At 42.7% G+C, this 19,098-nt stretch overlaps 1 protein-coding gene and 1 pseudogene across 1 annotated transcript; one reads left to right on the top strand and one right to left on the bottom strand.

Moving 5' to 3' along the window:
* Positions 1–3,586: 3,586 nt before the first annotated feature.
* Positions 3,587–9,544, top strand: LOC149272817 (tRNA (34-2'-O)-methyltransferase regulator WDR6-like). The gene is made up of 6 exons (XM_089506693.1): positions 3,587–3,653; positions 3,999–6,438; positions 6,730–6,831; positions 7,610–7,726; positions 7,947–8,062; positions 9,057–9,544. Exons 1-6 carry the CDS (start codon positions 3,587–3,589, stop codon positions 9,542–9,544), a joined length of 3,330 nt encoding a protein of 1,109 aa, XP_089362819.1.
* A 3,896-nt stretch (positions 9,545–13,440) lies between these two features.
* LOC149272816 (DALR anticodon-binding domain-containing protein 3-like) lies at positions 13,441–18,159 on the bottom strand (annotated as a pseudogene).
* Positions 18,160–19,098: the final 939 nt, after the last annotated feature.

Genomic DNA, 19,098 nt, shown 5'->3' with positions numbered 1-19,098 from the left:
CAAAACAATCAAACCTTTCAAAAGAAAGTTTTACCTTAAATTCGTGATAATACACAATGTGTCGATGTATAGATCACCGCTGTCCTTGGTGATCAACCACTTACAATTACTTTTATTTCTGCCATTTTTGTAATTCTGCTTATTTATAGAATAATTTGTTTATCAATGATCTAAAAAAAAATGATCTCAATGATCTAAAAAAAAAAAAAAAAAAAAAAAAAGGTATTTTAAAACTTACCCTTTACATCACCAAGGACAATTTGCTTTATTTCTGAATAGAATAATTAATAAATAAGATGTAACAATTTCTGAAATTATGTATCAATATCAAAATATTGCAACTGTATACAATGCAAAGAAAACACGCAATCTCTGCAGAAAGCACTATTGAGTAAAGTCAACTCCTCTGAGCGTCAGGCTGGTTCCGTTTTGCCCTGGAGGAGACTTGATGATGTGTTTATTTTTTGCATTTTTTTTGTTTTAATCTGTGCTTGTTTTGCTTGGATATCCCAATATATATAACATAGAAAATATAGTAGACAAAAATCTAGTTATTGTAACATTCATGTTTTTAATCAAAGTGGATGATACTATGACTACGGGGGGGGGGTGCAGTATGGAGACTCAGAAGCCCATTATCCATGGCCGTATCCCGATTTACATTGGCAGCAGAGTATGATATCGGGGCAGTAACGCATGGACGCCCCTAGTGTGAAATGGATCATTCCGGTATCAGGGGCAGCCTTTCATTCATTTGTTCTTTGTTGCCCAGATGTAAGATCTTGAACTTGATTGGCTACAGCAGGCATCTGAATTCAAGTTCATAAACCGGAGCTTTATCTTCAGACATTGACTGATGAAGGATAATGGGAATAGTAGTCTATTAACACCCCTAGAGGTTGCTTACCCCTGTTCTAGAGGTTTTGCGGCAGACAGTATTTATTATATCCCGTATTGGACTCTATCTATCTATATATATATATAATGTGAAGCCAAACAGGGAAGGCATTGTAAGAATATAAGCTTGAATATCATTTTGTTGTGTTAAACCCTAACCACAAGATTTACTTGCACTTCTGTCCCACTGAGTGTTTGTTTTGTTGTGTTTACACATATCAGGTTACTTGTTCAAAATCATATTGCAAAGAAAGATGTTATTTATTTGCACTTTTTTCACTTTATGGCATTTTTGTACATTTGTTTATCTATGAACTTGTTGGATCCATTATACAAGACTGCAAAATAAAATATTATTTAATTATGTGTAGCGTACGTCAGTATTAAATGATAACAATGTATTGTGTTTTATGGCTTTTTAGATGCAGAGCTAGACAGAATTCGGCCACTGCCAATATTAGGCATCATGATATAAGGAAGTGAAATATATGTGTGTGTACAGTATTTGTGTATATATATATATATATATATATATATATATATACACACATACATACGGTATATACATACACATATACTAGTATATATGCCTCATTAAAATGAGGGCACTCCGTCTCACACACACGATCTGCAGTACTGATCATCACGTAGTCACAGCGGCTTTATATATATATATATATATATATATATATATATCCACATTACTCGATGGCCAAAAGCCGTATTTCTCATCTTTTCACCTCTGCGATCTCACACCTCTTAGTGGCACATGCGCCAATCATATTAAACGCATATCACCTCGCCAGTTTTCAGTTACATTGGGGATTTTACCACAAAAGTCAAACTGTACGTTATCGGACCTTCGCCTTAAGCGCCGCCCAGTGCGAATGACATGCCTTCTATATGTATATATTTATACTTGGTGCTCCAGGAGTGATGTTTCTGCGGTAAAAACTGAGGGTTTGAGATCTTTCTAGCCCATGGGGAACTTATACTTTTTCACAGTATATGAATTCTAAGAAACATGGTTCTGATGTTAAAACCGTTTGATGTTCGAACCGTCACAGACCTGGGGAGTGCAGACTAAGCGAGGGTCCCACTTCTGGATTCCATCAAGGACTTCACTCCGGCCACCAGTTTAGGTCCCATCATCTCACCCAGACTTTCCACTTCGACCTGTGACCATTTTGTCCTGTATGATACATTTAGAACGCCTTCACTTGTCGTGGAAAGATCATCTGCTTTGGGCCACATACTGGCCTTCTGGACAGCTCACAAATCTGCAGGTTGGCCCTCTGGACAGCTCACAAATCTGCAGGTTGGCCCTCTGGACAGCTCACAAATCTGCAGGTTGGCCCTCTGGACAGCTCACAAATCTGCAGGCTGGCCCTCTGGACATGTTATGAAATCCCCACAAAATCTGGGAGCTGTCTATGAAGGGGCCAGATTGAAATTTCCTGCTGTTGAATGGAACAAAAACCTGCATTTAATCTCTAGATCTGATCAATAAACAGCTCTGTCTAAGTAAACCCCTGATTTAAAGCACACCAGACAGCCATTGGTTAAAGATGGGAAGCTGTATTTTGGCAATGAAGACGTTAATGTCCGAATGCCAAACAATGCCAACAATCATTTAACCCTCCGTGTGCCAAAGCCGTGGTCTGCGGATTATGCCCCCATCTGCACCTCCCAGTTCCCAGTTTATCTAATAAAAAATCTCGCCCCTTTAAGAGCCTCGCAGTGTGATCTACGCATGCGCCCCATGTCTGTGCTCCACCTCATGCCGTCTTATGACGGAAGTCCTGGCGGAAGCACGTGCAGGGTGCCGGGAAGTGCCGAGCCGTATTCCCGTAAAGCCAGGGAGAGAGGGTGCCGGGTGCCCAAGCATGCAGGGTATGGCTGACGGTATCCCCTGAGTATTGAATTATAAGATTGCGATTATTCACCCCCAAAAATTTTAACCTCTTTATTGCCTGCAACATCTTACCATAAACTGACAGGACAGATAATCAATCGCCAAATCATTGCTTTGGCACCGAGTTATAATCCTTTGTGATCTGCTCATCACTTCCTGTTTAGTGTAATGTGTAGTTTGTGTTATCTGTTACCGTGTCAATGTATTTACAAAAATCAAACAAATTTTAAGTGTCAGTAACAAAATAATGTCATTTTTATAGCTGTATATTTTATCAGTAAAGGTCTTTTGCACCCTAAATCATAGCACAGCCTTTATACATCATGTATTTAAATAAAATATATATTTTATAAAGCTAAACCCTCAGGCATAATCTCCGCCATTGTAAACCATGCAGGCTACAAATCCCATCATGCTGAGCATTGCAACGGCTTACCAACGTATCCTACGCTACATTTATTATATTTGCCGCTTATTTAACTGTAAAGCACTAAATGTACCTGGTAGTGCTATATAAATAAAAATATGTAACAAACATTTTTTAGAACACCTAAAAGTAATACTTTTAGCACTGAATGTATTGAGACTGGAAGAAGCATTGGAATTCATTTCAGTAATAACCATGTTAATTATGTACGTTGTCATTTTGTGTAAAGGCAATAGATCCGTTGTTCTTTATCACATTATTATTTTCAGGGTGATAGAATAGTGACAGAATATGTTCTTCTCGCTAGGAACCTCTCTATATGACGGGTGAATAAAGGATCCGTGGACATGGAGTCTGTTCTGCTTGTTGCTCCGATAACAGCATTGGAGTTTGTTGGGGATTATCTCCTATCTGGTGAGTAGTCCTTATGGCAGGAGGATATTGGGACGGTTTTAACGTTTTTGATCAGGTATCTAAATACAGATTATTTATCCCACATAATGTTATGCACCAAAAGCCAACCAGGGAACAGATATGTTTGCAATCAGGTGTCAGATAATAAATTATACTAATATTTTTACCAATAATGCCTAGTTGGAGATGATGGTCCTTTTTAATGTCATTGTCAACAGCTTCCTATATACTGTTTATATATATATAAACAGATGGAACAAGTATCTTGTGATAATACCTTTTTTATTGGACTAACAGAATTTTGGAATGACAAGATATGGACTAATGTGTATCCTTGTATTGCAGGTGAAGGGCCCTGTGTTACTGTGTACAGCCTGAAGGAAACGCGCAGAAACCCAAAGAAGATCTGTCAGAACGTGCTGAAAGGTTATGCCGTCCATGGTATAAAGTTATGTAGTTATGCCTCTTCGCAAGACAAAGATGCCCTCTTCTGTGTGTTCGGAAGCAAGGGGCTAATTATTCTGCAACTGATCTTTAATGATCAAGACCTGGGCCTGTTGCGTGTCGGTGATCTAAGAGAACTTCATGATTGGATATGGGACGTTCAGTGGATCAGAGCCAATGCAGAAAGCACCTCTTATCTTGGGTTAGCCTTGGGTCACAATTCCGTGGCTCTCTATGATTATGGGAATGGCAGTGTCCTGAAAGAGATCCACTGCGCTGAGAAATGCATTTTGTATTCCGCACATTTCTGGGGTGAAAGCTGGGAAGAATTGGTGTTGGTGTCGGGGACCGTTTTTAACCAGCTGGTCATATGGTGCCCGGCTGATAACTCTAACGCGGAAGGAAGAGTTGAACCCAAGCAGAGGATAAGCGGGCACGATGGCGTCATATTTAGCATCTTCTATGAGAAAAGAAGAGGCTTCCTGGCTTCAGCCTCGGATGATCGTAGCATCCGGATTTGGGACGTTGGAGACCTTGCTGTAGACAATAAGAAGGTCCAGTGTCTGCGTGTGTTATATGGGCACCAGTCGCGAGTTTGGTCGGTCAAACTCCTCCCTGATCGTGTTGTCAGCATAGGAGAAGACTCTGCGTGCATCGTGTGGGACTACAACGGAGATATTGTCCATAATTTTCAAGGTCATAAAGGTCGGGGCATCAGAGCTGTTGCTGTCAAAGATCAGGTTGGCTTGGTAGCTACCGGTGGTGCAGACTCTGGTATCCGGCTCTGGCAAATAACAAAAGGACAGTCGTTTCAATCTAATAGCCTGTGGGCTTTAAATTTTTGTTCATCACACTGTACAGGGTCCCCAAAGGCCATAGCGATGGTGGACACCAGCTCTCTCGTTGTAATGACAGACCTAGGTTCTATATATACCCATGACTTGGTCAACAAGGAGTGGAGCTTTGTTTTGGATGATGAGGACTACGTATCTTACAGTCTCCTAGAGGTCTGTAAATCACCTAGTGGTGCCATGTGTGCCATTGGCAACATATCAGGCAGTATTAAGGTCTTCCCCCTTTGTTCTGGACATGCTTGCGAGAACATTAAACTCTACCAGGGAAAGGTTCATAGCCTCACTTGGGTGCCACATCTCCTCCAGGATACAGACACTTACAGTCTTTTTTCCTCGGGTCCCGATGGTATAATGGTTTGGATTGAAGTTGGGTGTGTGTCAGGGCATATCAGTTATGCGGTAGAGAAAGGACGCTTTCTTTTACCTGCTTGTAAGCAGAGGTGGCATACTTGCGTTGCTTTCCTGCCTCAAGAGGATTTTATTGTGGTCGGCGACCGGAGAGGATCCTTAATGCTGTTTTCTACACGGGTTGATTCGATTCACCATGATGAGGATAACTCAACAAAATGTATCGATTTAGGGAGCGATTGCGTAGATTCTGAAACTGAAGAAGGCTCTCATAGCCATTCTGTGCCCAATTCCAACACGGCTCCAGTTTCCATCCTGTTTGGAGTTCATGGGAAGTTAGGAGTTACGTCCCTGAGTTGCCACGATGGCTTTGTGTATAGCACCGGTCGGGACGGACTTTACCGTCAGTTAAAGGTGGCGGGAGGTCAGCTGATCATGTTACGCAAGCAAAAATCCTGCAAGGGGATGGAATGGATAGAACGCCTTTCCTTCGCTACAGATGGCAATTTGCTGGTTCTGGGCTTCCACGCCACCAACTTTGTGGTTTGGAGCATGAGGACCAACGAGAAAGTCCACTGTGTTCCCTGCGGAGGAGGACACAGGTCGTGGAGTTACGTAGATGAAGAGGACTCTGCTCTATTTGCGTATATCAAGTCGGGTGACATATTTGTCTATCAAAGCCACCCAACGGAAAGACCCCGCAGCGTATTAAAGGAGCCAATGCACGGTAGAGAATTCACTTGTGTGCGATATGCAGGGACGGTCAAGGCTTCAAACAATGAATCCGTTCACATACTCATCACGAGCAGCGAAGACACCACGGTTAACATATTTGCTTTTAATGAGCTCTCTAAACATGTCCAACAACTTGCCAACCTTAGCGATCACTTATCCAGTGTGAAAACACTAGCTTTAGGGGCTACCAGCCATCTTCAACACGGAGACTGTGGCTTCTCGGCCGTACTGTTCACCGCAGGTGGAAGGGCTCAAGTGGAGTGTTACCGAGTACAATTGTCACAAAAGAGGGGTGAAGCTAACCTTTCGTGCCACGTGATCCATCTCGCCTCTCACAGACTGGACGAACACTGGGACAGAATGAAGAACAAGCACAGAACGCTAAAGATGGACCCAGAAACGAGGTAGATAAGAGTCTCACCAGATATGCCATTCTACGAAGCAGTCAGCGAGCGTCGGGGAAGACTCTGTAGAACAACCCGGGTTTCATAGACCAGCAATAATGTCCTCCAGTTAATATGTCCCGTAACCTTTACGCCTTTAAGAAAATATTTCTACCCACCTGCTATATAGTGTATTTTATAAAATATATATTATATATAATATATATATATATATATATATATATTATAGAGATGCACCCATTCACCCCTGTGCTGATTATAAATATCCCTATCATTCTCCAACCACCCTAGATACATGTCTGTTGTGGCGATCACGGAGGAAAGCTACGGTAGCTGTAGGACGGGATCCCCGTACGTGTTTCTGGCGGCTGCGTGCAGTGACGGATCGGTGAGGTACGTAGACTGTAGTGAATAATCTATAAACGCTTGCCCCCAATGAACCTTCACACGCAGCAAAGGAAAAGGTAGACGAGCTGTGTTTTGGGCAGGAGCTTCAAGAAGAGATCCCAGGCAAAGCGAGAAAGTCAAAGAACCCGAAATTCTAAAAAATATAGCATTATTCACAAGATGGAGTCACGTTGGGAAGAGATCTTTGCATGGATTCAGCAGATATTGCTAGTGTAGATAAAATCAAGTTGGGGGTAAATCAGGTCTATAGTGTTCTGGTTCGTTCTATAAACATAGATATGTAAATTTACCTAGAATATTATCTCGAATATTCCCAGAGCGGCGTAAACAAATACTAGTTTTTGAACCGTTGTTTATCTGTCATAAACTGATCCCTATGAATCCAGGGTTTTATAACCCATTCGTAATCCATTCTGATTTAAGAATAATTTAAGGTCGTCCCTGTTCACCGGCTCCTAAATTCAGAATAGCGTAAGGCAAATGGCACCAGAAGACATTTCTAGAAGGACTAAGCACCATGTTTGTTGCCCTCTGTAGTATTCTGGGTGCATAAAGTCACAGAAAGGGGTATGTTAACCAGTTATACCCCCCACATACTGCAAGGAATCATTTTATATCTCCAACACATACATGTCCTAGAAGAAAGGCTGATGGGGTTACTCTAGATTGGCCCAGATATCTGTTTTTTTTATTTATTTGTTGCCCTGTACACCTGAAATGAGGAAGCAAATCTTTTAATTCCCACTTTTTTTTTTGTTTTTAGGTTTTTCGTGATGTGTGAAAACACCCGGCGGCTGATGCTGGCCGCCGAGTCCTTTTACCACCAGCGATGTGTCCTGAAAGTAGAAAAACTTGTTAAAAAACACTCCGATCAGCAGAGGTGAGCTCGTAGGAAACTTTTCAATGGCAATCTAAAAATATTGACTTAAATAGCCCCGATTTTATTAGAAATTACTAAAATTGGCTGATCATTTAGGACTTTTGACACATAATCACCCTTTTTTTTATAACATTTTTTAGCATCGTCTTATCCCTGAAACGTATTGTTTTTTTTCTTTATTCTCTATTTTCACTCTTAATTTTCCCCCCAATCTTCTCAGGGTTTTGCTTTGCAGTGCAGCTACTGACGGACGCATTGCATTCTGGGATATCACCGGCACCATGAACGAGGTCCTAAAAGTGCTTGAATCCGAGCCCGAGGATTTTCAGCCTGTAGGTGAGACTCGTTCCAGAAAGTAGTTTGTAGCCCTGCTTTAATCCCCATATTCTATTATCTATTGTGTTTATTTATCACTTTCACGTCTGTAGGCGACATGATGAAGATGAGTGCTAGGGTGTTTCTCTGGGTCGTCAATCAACCAAAGTGCGGACCAGCATTTGGCCAATATAAAAACCCAAATTCACTGTATAAAAACCCAAATTCACTGTATAAAAAAAATAAATTCACTGTATAAAAAAAATAAATTCACTGTATAAAAACCCAAATTCACTGTATAAAACCCAAATTCACTGTATAAAAAACTAAATTCACTGTATAAAACCTAAATTCACTGTATAAAACCCAAATTCACTATATAAAAAACTAAATTCACTGTATAAAACCCAAATTCACTGTATAAAAAAATAAATTCACTGTATAAAACCCAAATTCACTATATAAAAAACTAAATTCACTGTATAAAACCCAAATTCACTGTATAAAAAACTAAATTCACTGCAGCTGTCATACTATGAAATTCTGTATCCTGATACATACACATAATGTCCTCGCGAGCGCTCTAGAACATGAAGGTGATACAGTTCACTTGAAGTGGATAATACACTTTTAATCAGACTCATTATAGATTTATTAAGCACTGAGTGATTCCCCCCCCCCATCACGGGTATGCAGAATGCTTGATCACCCATTCATTATAAAAATCCTAAAACTCTGGTTAGATCCCTGGGATTACTTGAGTTGAACAGTTTCTGACTATTTGTGACCATCAGCCCCTCTTTGCCAGAAATGGTGTAGGGTAAGCATTTTATATAGAAACAGAACCTGCCGGCAGATCGGCCCCATCCGGCCCCCGTCTAGTCGCCCGTTTCTCCTGCTATAAAGACTTAAACCTTAATCAGTCGTTGGTCTCGTCTTAGATTCAGGAGCCGTATGCCCTACCCCATGCATGTTTAATACCCTCACTGTATTACCCTTTATTTGATCTCTGCAGATCTGAGGTCTCCGAGCTTCACCGTCTCCGCTCACCAGTGCGGCATCAACAGCCTCCACATTCGTGAAACCAAACGTGGACATCATGTGATGGCCAGCGGCGGAGACGACAACTCCATCCACGTATGCCTTCTAAGCGTGGACCAAACTTCCGATGTGGACAGCAAACCGTGTATCCAACTCCTGCAAACGTTTTCCATCCCCGACGCTCATTCAGCCCACGTAACCGGGCTACGGATACTACGGGACGACCTGTTGGTGTCGGCGTCCGTGGACCAACGTCTAAATCTCTGGGCAATTGGGGCCAAAAACCTTCGGCACCTGCGCACCAAATTCTGTCACGTGCCGGACGTGTCCGAACTGGACTGCTGGATGAATGAAGGAGAGAAGGGACACCTGTATGTTCTATGCGGTCAGGGATTGGAAATCATCCATTCTACGACCAGCAGCACATATTGCAGAAGTGAAACAGTTAACGCCCATTTATAATTTCATTGTTTTGACGGATTATCACAATCTAGCAGTCCCTTTAAATAAAAATATACATAAATACAACAGAATCCTCTCTTTTAAATAATTGGCGTTGTGGGGAAGGACGTCTGTTGAACGCTGTAAGTGTCGATTGAGATCTTTTGACCTTTTTATCACCGTTGACCTCCTTGCACGTTCACCTGAAAAGTTATCCTCTTGGCTCCATTGATTGTCTGTTGGTCTCTTGACAAGTTTTATCATGAAGACAAATGTGGCATGCCGGCATGACCTGAATAATTAAATACTTCTCACTCCATATCCAAAGACGCCCATTAAATATTAAACTCCAATGTTCTCTAGTCTTTGTGTAGTCGGGGGAATTGGTAGCACTCATCTCAAGCTGAACTTGGATAGCAAACTTCATATCGCCTTGACGGAGGTTGTCCTTGTTGGAGACGCTGGAGAACTCGGTAGATGTATTGGTGGCGACTGCACTTAAAGTGGCCCCTGCTTTACTAAAACACCCTTGGGGACATCGCATGATATATACAGCAAATCCTAGGAGGACCCAGCATGGATAATGCCAGTGTCAGCAAAGAGACCGAAAGGAAGGTGGCTGGGTCGTCGCCTTCTAAAGGTAGGAAAGAGGTTCTATCAGCACCGAGACCGGCTGGAAAGCTACAGGCGCCAGGGAGCCCGACGGTGTCCTGGATAGCATGGGGGCCCAATCCGTGCCGCCCCAACAGCCGTCCAGAAGAGGTGAGCGACCAGGGAAATCACTTGGTCTAATGCAGAATAATGGGAACGTTGGCTGTGTGCATCGTGATTAAGGACAAGTGTATTAGACAGCAGGCATGGCAGGGTGCTATTCCTCCTGTAAGCGTAACACGTTTTTAACTGAATGCAATGTTATGAACGATATTCCAAATAATATAAAATAATAAAAAAATAATTCCTTCGTTATATAAAATGTCATTTATCTTGTGAAGCAAAAGCGGACACTTAAAGGATTGTGTTTTTTTGTAGATGGGTGATACGTGTACGAAACCTGCTTATACAATCTATAATGTCCCTTCCCTATGAAGGGACGGAATTAAGGGGTTTATTAATTAAACCAATTGATAACGCGTATATTACGTAATAAGCCATGTGCGTTGCAGTCTGAAGCTATGTTAGGAAAGTATGCTTGATAATAAAATGCTAAGAAATTGAGTAATTGCGCCATCTAGAGGTCAGCACCATGTATGAGGTGTTGCACAATGAACTGCATTCCATGCACAATGGACTCCAACACGCATGTAACATGTAAATAGTGTGGAGCGGACCTTTTAAAGCACTGGGAGATCCTGGTCAGAGTATTGTAAAACCATTCCTGTTTAATATAAACATATAAAAAACTCTTGGAAAAATACATAATGATTAAAGTTAAAGACACATTAAACATTAACGTGATTCTCTGTACACGATACATTTATTTTCTGTGGCTTGTGCTTATTAAGGGAAAATGCTTTTTTTTCACCCAGATCAATTGAGAGAATATATTTAAGGTCCCATCTATGCCACGGGCTGCCTGCTGTTTGCCACACGAGGCAGCTTTTGGGGACGTTGCTGGTATCAGCTTGTCACATAGCGGCGTTGGCTCGTGTAACTGGGCTTTGTGTATAAACGATGTAAAAGCCGTAATTAATGCCAGCCCATTGTGTTGTTTCTTTATTGTTGGTCCCAGGTAACAGCTGGCTCCAGATGCCCAAAAGGTTCAGTCAATGAACCAACGGATCAGAAGGAAGACGGATCACAATTACCGCCAATCAAAAGTGTAATGGGGAGGAGTCCAGGTGAGCGGCGAGCAGGTAAGTGGCGGGTGGACGGGCGAGCATATGGTGTTGGATGGGCTGATGTAAGTCTAAGTAACTTTTCCATTGGGAAACGGGATGCCGCTAACTCGTAGCAGGTGTTTGGGGTCTGTAATCTTATCCAGAGAATTTGGGATATATCATTGATAAGCATAATCAGGGTCCGCCCAGGGGCTGCCCGACTGCCCCGATGGAGGCAAATCCTTTGAGGCTGTGCCAACCGCCCCCGACTGTAATCTCACACCTGCCTCACATGAGAAAAGCCTTATCGGTGCCAACGTTCCTGAATATTAAGCCGGGGTGATGAAAAGGACGGTGTCCTTCCCGCCTAATCAGAGGTCTGAGCACAAAGCTTTGTCTCCGCAAAATCTGGCACGTTCTGCTGCTTGTCACATTAAATCCCAACGCGTTACGGGGCCGGTCAAATTACACGTCGCCGGCGTCTCTACAGCAGCTCTTACACGTCCATGAAACACAACCTTCAACTAACGTAACAGAAGGACGCGGAACACACACCTATTATTGTAATATTTCCAATGCAACGGGGAGACTAACGCCTTCTAATAACGAACACATTTTATGCAACGTTAATTCATTTGGCGGGCCGATAGGTTGTGCTTTATTCAGAAAGTAATCTGTACGTACGTTCGGGGTCCATTATTAATTTCGAAAGGTTGTTACGGATCATTGTATATGATGACTGCAGTAATTGCCAATAGATGGCTGCAGGAAGATCAGGCGGCGTGGTTATATATATATATATATATATATATATATATATATATATATAGTCCCTGATATATGAAGTTTATGTTTTATAATGTTAACCATTTCCAAGCCCATTTGTGAGGTCTTACTGTTCTTTTTACTTTAGGTGTAAAAACCAGGAATATGAGCAAGTTCACATATTGCACCCCGGCACCGAAGCCTTTCCAGAAACAGGACCACCTAAAGTCCCAACCGTTACCACCGGCCGAGGTGACTCCGTGGGTGAAGCCTTCGCCTTCCGAATGCTCCCTGACATCTCTCCTGCGCAGCATCGCCTCTCTTTCGAGATGTTCAGAGAAAATAGTTGATCAGCCCAAGAACCTTAGAAATGCGTCGGATATTCCAAACCAGGACAGATGCATTTCTCGGACCCCCCCGCCGGAGTATCTCCAGCCACACGGGAAAAATAGTAGCCAAACTAAACAGCGGAGTAGAATCAGAGCGGCCAAGAGACGTACCCTGAATAAACTCTACGGCACTAAGTTACCCCCGGTGCCGGCGCCGACCGATCTCAGCTTCAGCCGCAATTTTAGCTTTTCCTTTTTTGAACTCCCTGAGCATCAGAGTCCCCAGCAGCGTCTCCAGCGCCAGCGGATGATACATATAACGATGAAGCTACTCTAATGGCGACCGCTTTTTGGGAATGCCGCTGTAAGGCTTATGCTGTAAAACAGCAATCCTGGGTATGGCGGAATCAGCAGTAACATTCCATTGGTTTCCATGGTAACTACTCCACATAACAACTTTGCTCTGGACCAGTTCCTTATAATTAGAGCCCGGTGTCAGACCCGCAGCAACAACAAGACTATACATTTTCCGAACAAATGCATTTATTTACTCATTTTTACGCGAGCCTCCAATACCAATAAAATCTGCTCCCTTAACACAGAACCTGCGCATTGCGCACAGGAGAGATAAACAAACACCCCCCCAAACAATGTGTTTTCTGCTTGCAGGTCTCTAAACAACTAACTGAACGTTAAAACTTTCCTTCTAGTTCTCTAAGTGGGCATGTGAATGAAACGCTGATAACCATAAAGTATTTAACCCATTCAGTGCAAGCAACAAACTGGGGGGGGGGGGGACGACTTAAAAACAATATTATGGCCACCCGTCAGTGGGTCTAGGAGCGCGTCGCTTCGTACTGACGGCTTTCAGGCTGCACATTCTCTTTGGCACAAAATGTAAACATAAATGTCCCCGTTGCTTTGAAGGCAGCTTCTTGTCTTGCATTGTTTAGTAATTGGCATGCATCACATGCACCCAAACTGCCCCACCTCCGGGACCCCCGTGTTAAATCTGTGTTAGGGGTAGGATATGCAGGGTGCCCAGGGCTGAATGCAGAACACTCTCAACGGCCCTCATCAGCTGCAGCCGGGCAAACATCTGTCGGAAGAGATGCGGCAGGGGCTCCTGAGGGTTAAAGCAAATAGCATGATGGTTAACAGGGGGACACATTCACAAAGGGGTCTATTTGATAAAACAAGTCAAAATCTTCTATAGTTTTTATTTTTAGATGTCATAAAGACCGACTCGGTTTACACCATATAATTAGTATGACTAAGTATGGCTCCTGACGGCGTGTATAAAGACACGGCTGCAGTCACTCCAACAGGTACTCACTTTGGGAGGCAATTTATACTTAGTAAAAGGAAAGAGGCGGGTGGGATGTGTTTTTCCCGATGTACTTACCCCGAGAATGTGCACTCTGTTATAATAAGAACTAAAATCCATGCTGAGGTTCACAAGGAATTTGCAAACCTAAAAGGATCCGATTAACAGTAAGTCACAAAACATGTATTTAAGTGGGTATGCGAAGTATACAGTTTAGGGCATATAAAATCATTAAAACATAAAATCAAAAGAGTCCTCTCTGCCCTGTATCATTATTTTATTTTTTTCAGGTTTTTTTTATTAAATGCCAGCTCCGCCACGTATTATTGTATCTGGAGATTTCATTCTTGGTCATTTAATGTCACAAAGCTACGAGGGTACAGGAAACTTTTGTTATAATTCATATGCTGTTGGCTGTTATACTATTAACAACACCATTAATTATATATATATATATAATTGTGAGATTGCTGCGTGTAGTACCCTAGCAGAATTGGTTAATCCCACGTGGTGGCGGCAAAGTATTTCAATCACAGACATCCCAAAATCCTGTCTTACCGTCTCTGTGTTTGCCGTGACCCGGATCCCAGGCGACTTTAGTGATATTTTTGCAGAATGAGACAGGACCTCTGGGAAAGTCATGATATAATTAAACAGCAAAAGCCATTCTCCCTATGTGAGGGTACAGAAAGTGTTAGCAAGCTTTGTCTATGTGAGAGAGAATACGATCTGACGCCATGAGCTTTATCTTGCCCTCGCTCTCTCTCTGAATCTCCAAACGCTGAAGATTTAGACAGAGAATGATACGAGGTGTAATGAAAGGAGAAAAGGTGAAAACTTGCCTATTAAAGACATAGTATTTCGAGATAAATAAAACACTGTAACAGTAGACCGTAGTATACGCCGTTACAAATTGGGTATATGGCTTTGAAAATAAGCAAAGGTATTTTACCTCCTCAGTTAACGTGTTGTAGCTTAGTTCTGCCGATAGGGGAAATTCTGGATACAAGCCTGATGAATACAGATCACATAACCTTTGTTTTTAAAGCTCTAGTTCCATTTAGTAATAATAATAATAATACAGCAGGGATGTCTCAGTACCTTTAGTCACTGCACTGTTGTAGCTTTCAAACATGGTGGCCAGGCGAGCACAATTATACATCACGAAAGCCCCACTCTTTGTTCCTTTGGTAGTGATGCTGGCATCTTCTAAGTCCAGAGACACCTGAAATGAACACTTCATATAAACCAGAGCTACTTCCGATAACACGTTAAAGTCTTATTTCCGTGTGGCAGCCTCTATCTGCTGAATAATATTGCTTCGAGGACTACCTGGCTGCGGTGAGGTGTAGACATCATCTCAAACCGGATGGCTGCCGCCGTTAAAGAGTTGATAATTTCTTCCCAGCTGCTACCTGGACGTAAAGCAGATCCGTTACTTCTGGCTGGTACAAGAAAAAAATGAACTCCCGCCATTCCTGCACATTTCTATTTAAATAAACAGCAACCACGAAACTTCAAACCTTGAACACTCTCGCCGTACTTCATGACGGAGGCTTCACGCATCTGTGACTTTCGGAGACTGCGTGGAGAGAAAAAAATAAAGAATGTTCCTGTTATTCATGCTAAATTTGTGGTAGTTTCTGAATAAGACAACTAGATCTACAACTAATCCTAAATCTTTAAATTGGTATCTTTTCCATTACTAGAAACAGAATCCAGTTACAACGAACAGCAGCTCTTACTGGAAGTACTGGGAGCAGCTGACCGGAGTCGATGGGTTCAAGACTTTCACCGGCCCACAAATGAGATGTTTCTGCAAGAGATTAAAACAATATTGCTAAAAATACTAGCAATAAAGCAAACAATTAGCAATTTGTGCCATGGCGAAAGGAGAAATAGAATTCTGCACGTGTTTTTACTTTGCGTCTCTTATGAGATTAGTAACTCCTACAGTGAGCAAGAGAATGAGTCAATATAAAAGGACAACAGCCGGGTCCAAATAGTTAAAAATGTTTAAATCCAGTTCAGCTTTATTAAGAACCTGTAAGACTGAATTGGCTCCTGGATCCACCATCCTCCAGAGCAGATCCAGCTTCTGCTGGTGGAACTCCTCCTCGCAGCTCACCACATGTATCACAGCGCAGGGTCCTTTGTCCTGCTCACAGAACGGAAAAGCGGGGGATCATCAGGATAACTAAAGGGCAAAGATGGTTAGAAAGATCCTGGAAAAATCACCAGACCTCCAAATACTGCACGTTACAACACCCCCTCCCCCGACTTTTTATACAATGGGACGGATGGTCTTACTCGGTCATATTATTAATGCAGGAGCTCCATATAATAGGATAGCGTTCTGCTTAGTAATGGCAGGATGAGTGAGTTTTGTCATAACACTTACCAGGTTTCTTTGGACAGATCTTTGCACGTTTGCCACGTGTGCCAAGTCCCCCTTACTCACTAAAACAAAAACAAACACACAACCTGTGTGAAAAGCTTTAAAGATTCAACAGTATTATGATGAGACGTACAAATACATATGGAAATGATGTAACAACAAGTAACCAGCTCCGTGACTCGAGACCTGCCCATTCACTTATAAAGCACTAGGTCACAGTTACAAAATCCTTAATATATTAGTAATAATGTCAAAAACTCACTTATGCACATAAGAAGAACAATACAAAGTCGATTGTACAATAGCAAAAAGGAATGATCCATAGTGTGATCCATACTCTTGTTATTGTACTGTTGATATCTGATTATCCTTATATTTACAAACTTTCAGGCTGAATGGTTTACCGAGAAAAACATCCAGGTTTGGGTCGTATCCCTCCAGACACAGCTTCCGCTCCTCTGCAAAGGGTTTTAACCGGACGCTGAGAAAATCTGGGGGCAGCGGCCCATCCCGGGGTAGACGATGATTGTCATCGCTGTCTCCTATGTGAATATATGGCTTCAGGCGCTGTTGGAAAGATGAAACCGTCTCCTCCGCTGGAGGTGCTTCCAATACAGAGGGCCAGGAGACCCCTAGCTGCTGCAAGAAGACTTTGAGTTCTGTATTCTGCACCGCAGGGATCAGATGGACTTGTTTTCTGAAAGAAGGTAGACACAATAAAAAAATGATATTTAAATGATGCTTTAGTTGGAGATAAGTAAAGACCGGTTCCCCCGTTTTAAACCTGGCGTCCTATTCTTGATATCTAAATACATATTGAGAGCAGGAATTATTACTACTATTATTATTTATTATTATTATTAATTTCTGATTACTTTTCTACCAGTAAAATTGTAAATATGATGCAGCAGGCTGGAAATTCACCCACCCTTTTAATCTGAGCACCTCTGCCAGGTGATCTGTAACCAAAACAGCTCTTAAGTGGCTTAGTTTGAGTGCGTCCAGACCCTCACAGCAATGCAGAGGGACGCAGTTCAGTATAACCACATTGTGCCCGCTGTCTGAGGCCGAAGGAACAGCTTTCAGATACGGATAAAAGTCTGAGAGCACACGCTGGAAAACAGCCGGCCGGTCCAACTGAATGACGAGCCCGGCTTCCGTCTGCCGACAGCTTTGGATCGGGGGAACTCCTGGAGCACAAAGTGATGACAACTTGTGTATAAGGTCTTCAGGAACCTAGGAACGAAGGGGATCAAAGGTTAATCAGCCTTATAAGCATTTACGCAGAGGAGCTCGCATGAACCAGAATGCCCCGGAGAATAGTTATGACTTAATAACTAAAAACAAAGACCGAAATACTAGATTGCTGGCGTTATGTACTTATAGATATGTGAGTATAGAAATGTATATATATATATATATGTGTGCATCTTAAACCCCACAGAGGTACCAAAGTGGAATATTATATATATATATATTTAAATTTCCCCAACAAATTGTTGAGACAGGTTAAGTGCAGCTGCCAAATCAGTTGGGACACTAAATGACAGTTTCATCATGTAAAGGGTTAATAAAGGGTAATATTACTAATATATATAATAACAGTTTGTGGCATGCAGCCTGGGTTTACCCTTTAAGGGACAGAGCAATGAACGCTCATTAGTTGAAGGGAGTGCCTTATTGTTTACTATCCTCGTTAAAAGCCCTTGTTTGCCACCATACCATCCTTATCCCCATCCTTATCCCCATCCTTATCCCCATCCTTATCCCCATCCTTATCACCCCCAGCTGCCCCACTCCATGTTCTCCACCTCTCCATCTGGGAAGATTTTCTGCAGCGCTCCCCTGGGCACCAGAAAGTCCCGGCTCTTCAAATTCCGTTGGCTGTTTTCTTTGAACCAGACGATAGGAGGCGCCACTGAGCTCTGCACGGCTCCGGTTAGGGCCCTGAGCACCTCCGAGATCCACAAGGGCTCCGCGCCGCAGCGTTCAGTCTCCATGGTGACAGCGGGACAGGAGGAACCTTTCTCTTGCAGCCACTGTTGTCTGGGGAAAGTATTTCAAGTTGGACCTACGGAATCCGCAGTCCGGGATCCACGTGATAGAACAGGATGTGATGTAAGAGAATAGAACGCTGCTCGTGCCATGTTGGTTGTGGCGCTGCAGCTCTCGTAATAGGTGAGGAGGCTCGTGTTCTTGTGGCACATTTTGTATACTATTTATTTATTTATTTTTTTTACACAGTGCATTGTGTGACATGGATTTCTAACCCCCAGCTGTCCCTGTTTAGGTCTCTCCTAAAAAAAAAAAAATATTCTGAATACATCCCAAGTGGCCCCATCCTGCATTGGGACTCAAATCCTGTTGTCCCTCTAATGAGGCCGTTCAGAATGTTCGTGGGGGTCTGTAATGTGTATGTAGGGAGCTGTGATAGTGTATCCCATAAAATAATGGCCTGTGAGCCCATGTGCGGAGTCCGGGTTACAGGTAAAATATGGTATAATTATAACGCTAGCGCTATACTGCATGGTGGCAGCTTTCTGGCCTGCACATGCGCAATGCTCTGGATGATGTACGCCGGGGATGGTGCTGCTGGACGCTGTTTGCTGCTTCATGCTTTACGTGTGGAAAAGTTACACGCGGGTGGAATGGGGGCAGAAAGCGAGGGCCATTTTGGTAGTGCCCCGTCCATCCTCCGTTATAGCAGCTGGGTGGGGTGACCCAGCTTGAGCTCTCTCTGGGAAGGGAATGGAAGGCTAGTAGGTCTGCTAGCCAACCTTTTAGACCCAGTTGTCATGCCAGATGCAGGATGATCTGGGCGCACGGTGACTCCGGGACTAAATATTCAACTAATCATGTAACTATGATATAAAAAAAAAGCTGTATCTCTCCTTAAAAAAACCAATATGGGTGGGCTATCCACAGGAAGAGGGGTTTTG

Source organism: Sceloporus occidentalis, unplaced genomic scaffold (genome assembly GCF_023333645.1).
Source record: "Sceloporus occidentalis isolate IW3139 unplaced genomic scaffold, rSceOcc1.0.p SCAF_416, whole genome shotgun sequence".
Lineage (NCBI taxonomy): Eukaryota > Metazoa > Chordata > Lepidosauria > Squamata > Phrynosomatidae > Sceloporus > Sceloporus occidentalis.
The sequence above is the reverse complement of the archived record's forward strand: the minus strand, read 5'-3'. Positions and strand labels throughout refer to the sequence as shown.

Bases quoted from the DNA above. Each gene is read 5' to 3' on its own strand.
- LOC149272817 (XM_089506693.1), top strand. From the start codon at position 3,587: ATGGAGTCTGTTCTGCTTGTTGCTCCGATAACAGCATTGGAGTTTGTT. The intron at 6,832-7,609 runs GTACGTAGACTG...TTTTGTTTTTAG, and splicing joins TGCAGTGACGGATCGGTGAG to GTTTTTCGTGATGTGTGAAA. The intron at 7,727-7,946 runs GTGAGCTCGTAG...CAATCTTCTCAG, and splicing joins AAACACTCCGATCAGCAGAG to GGTTTTGCTTTGCAGTGCAG.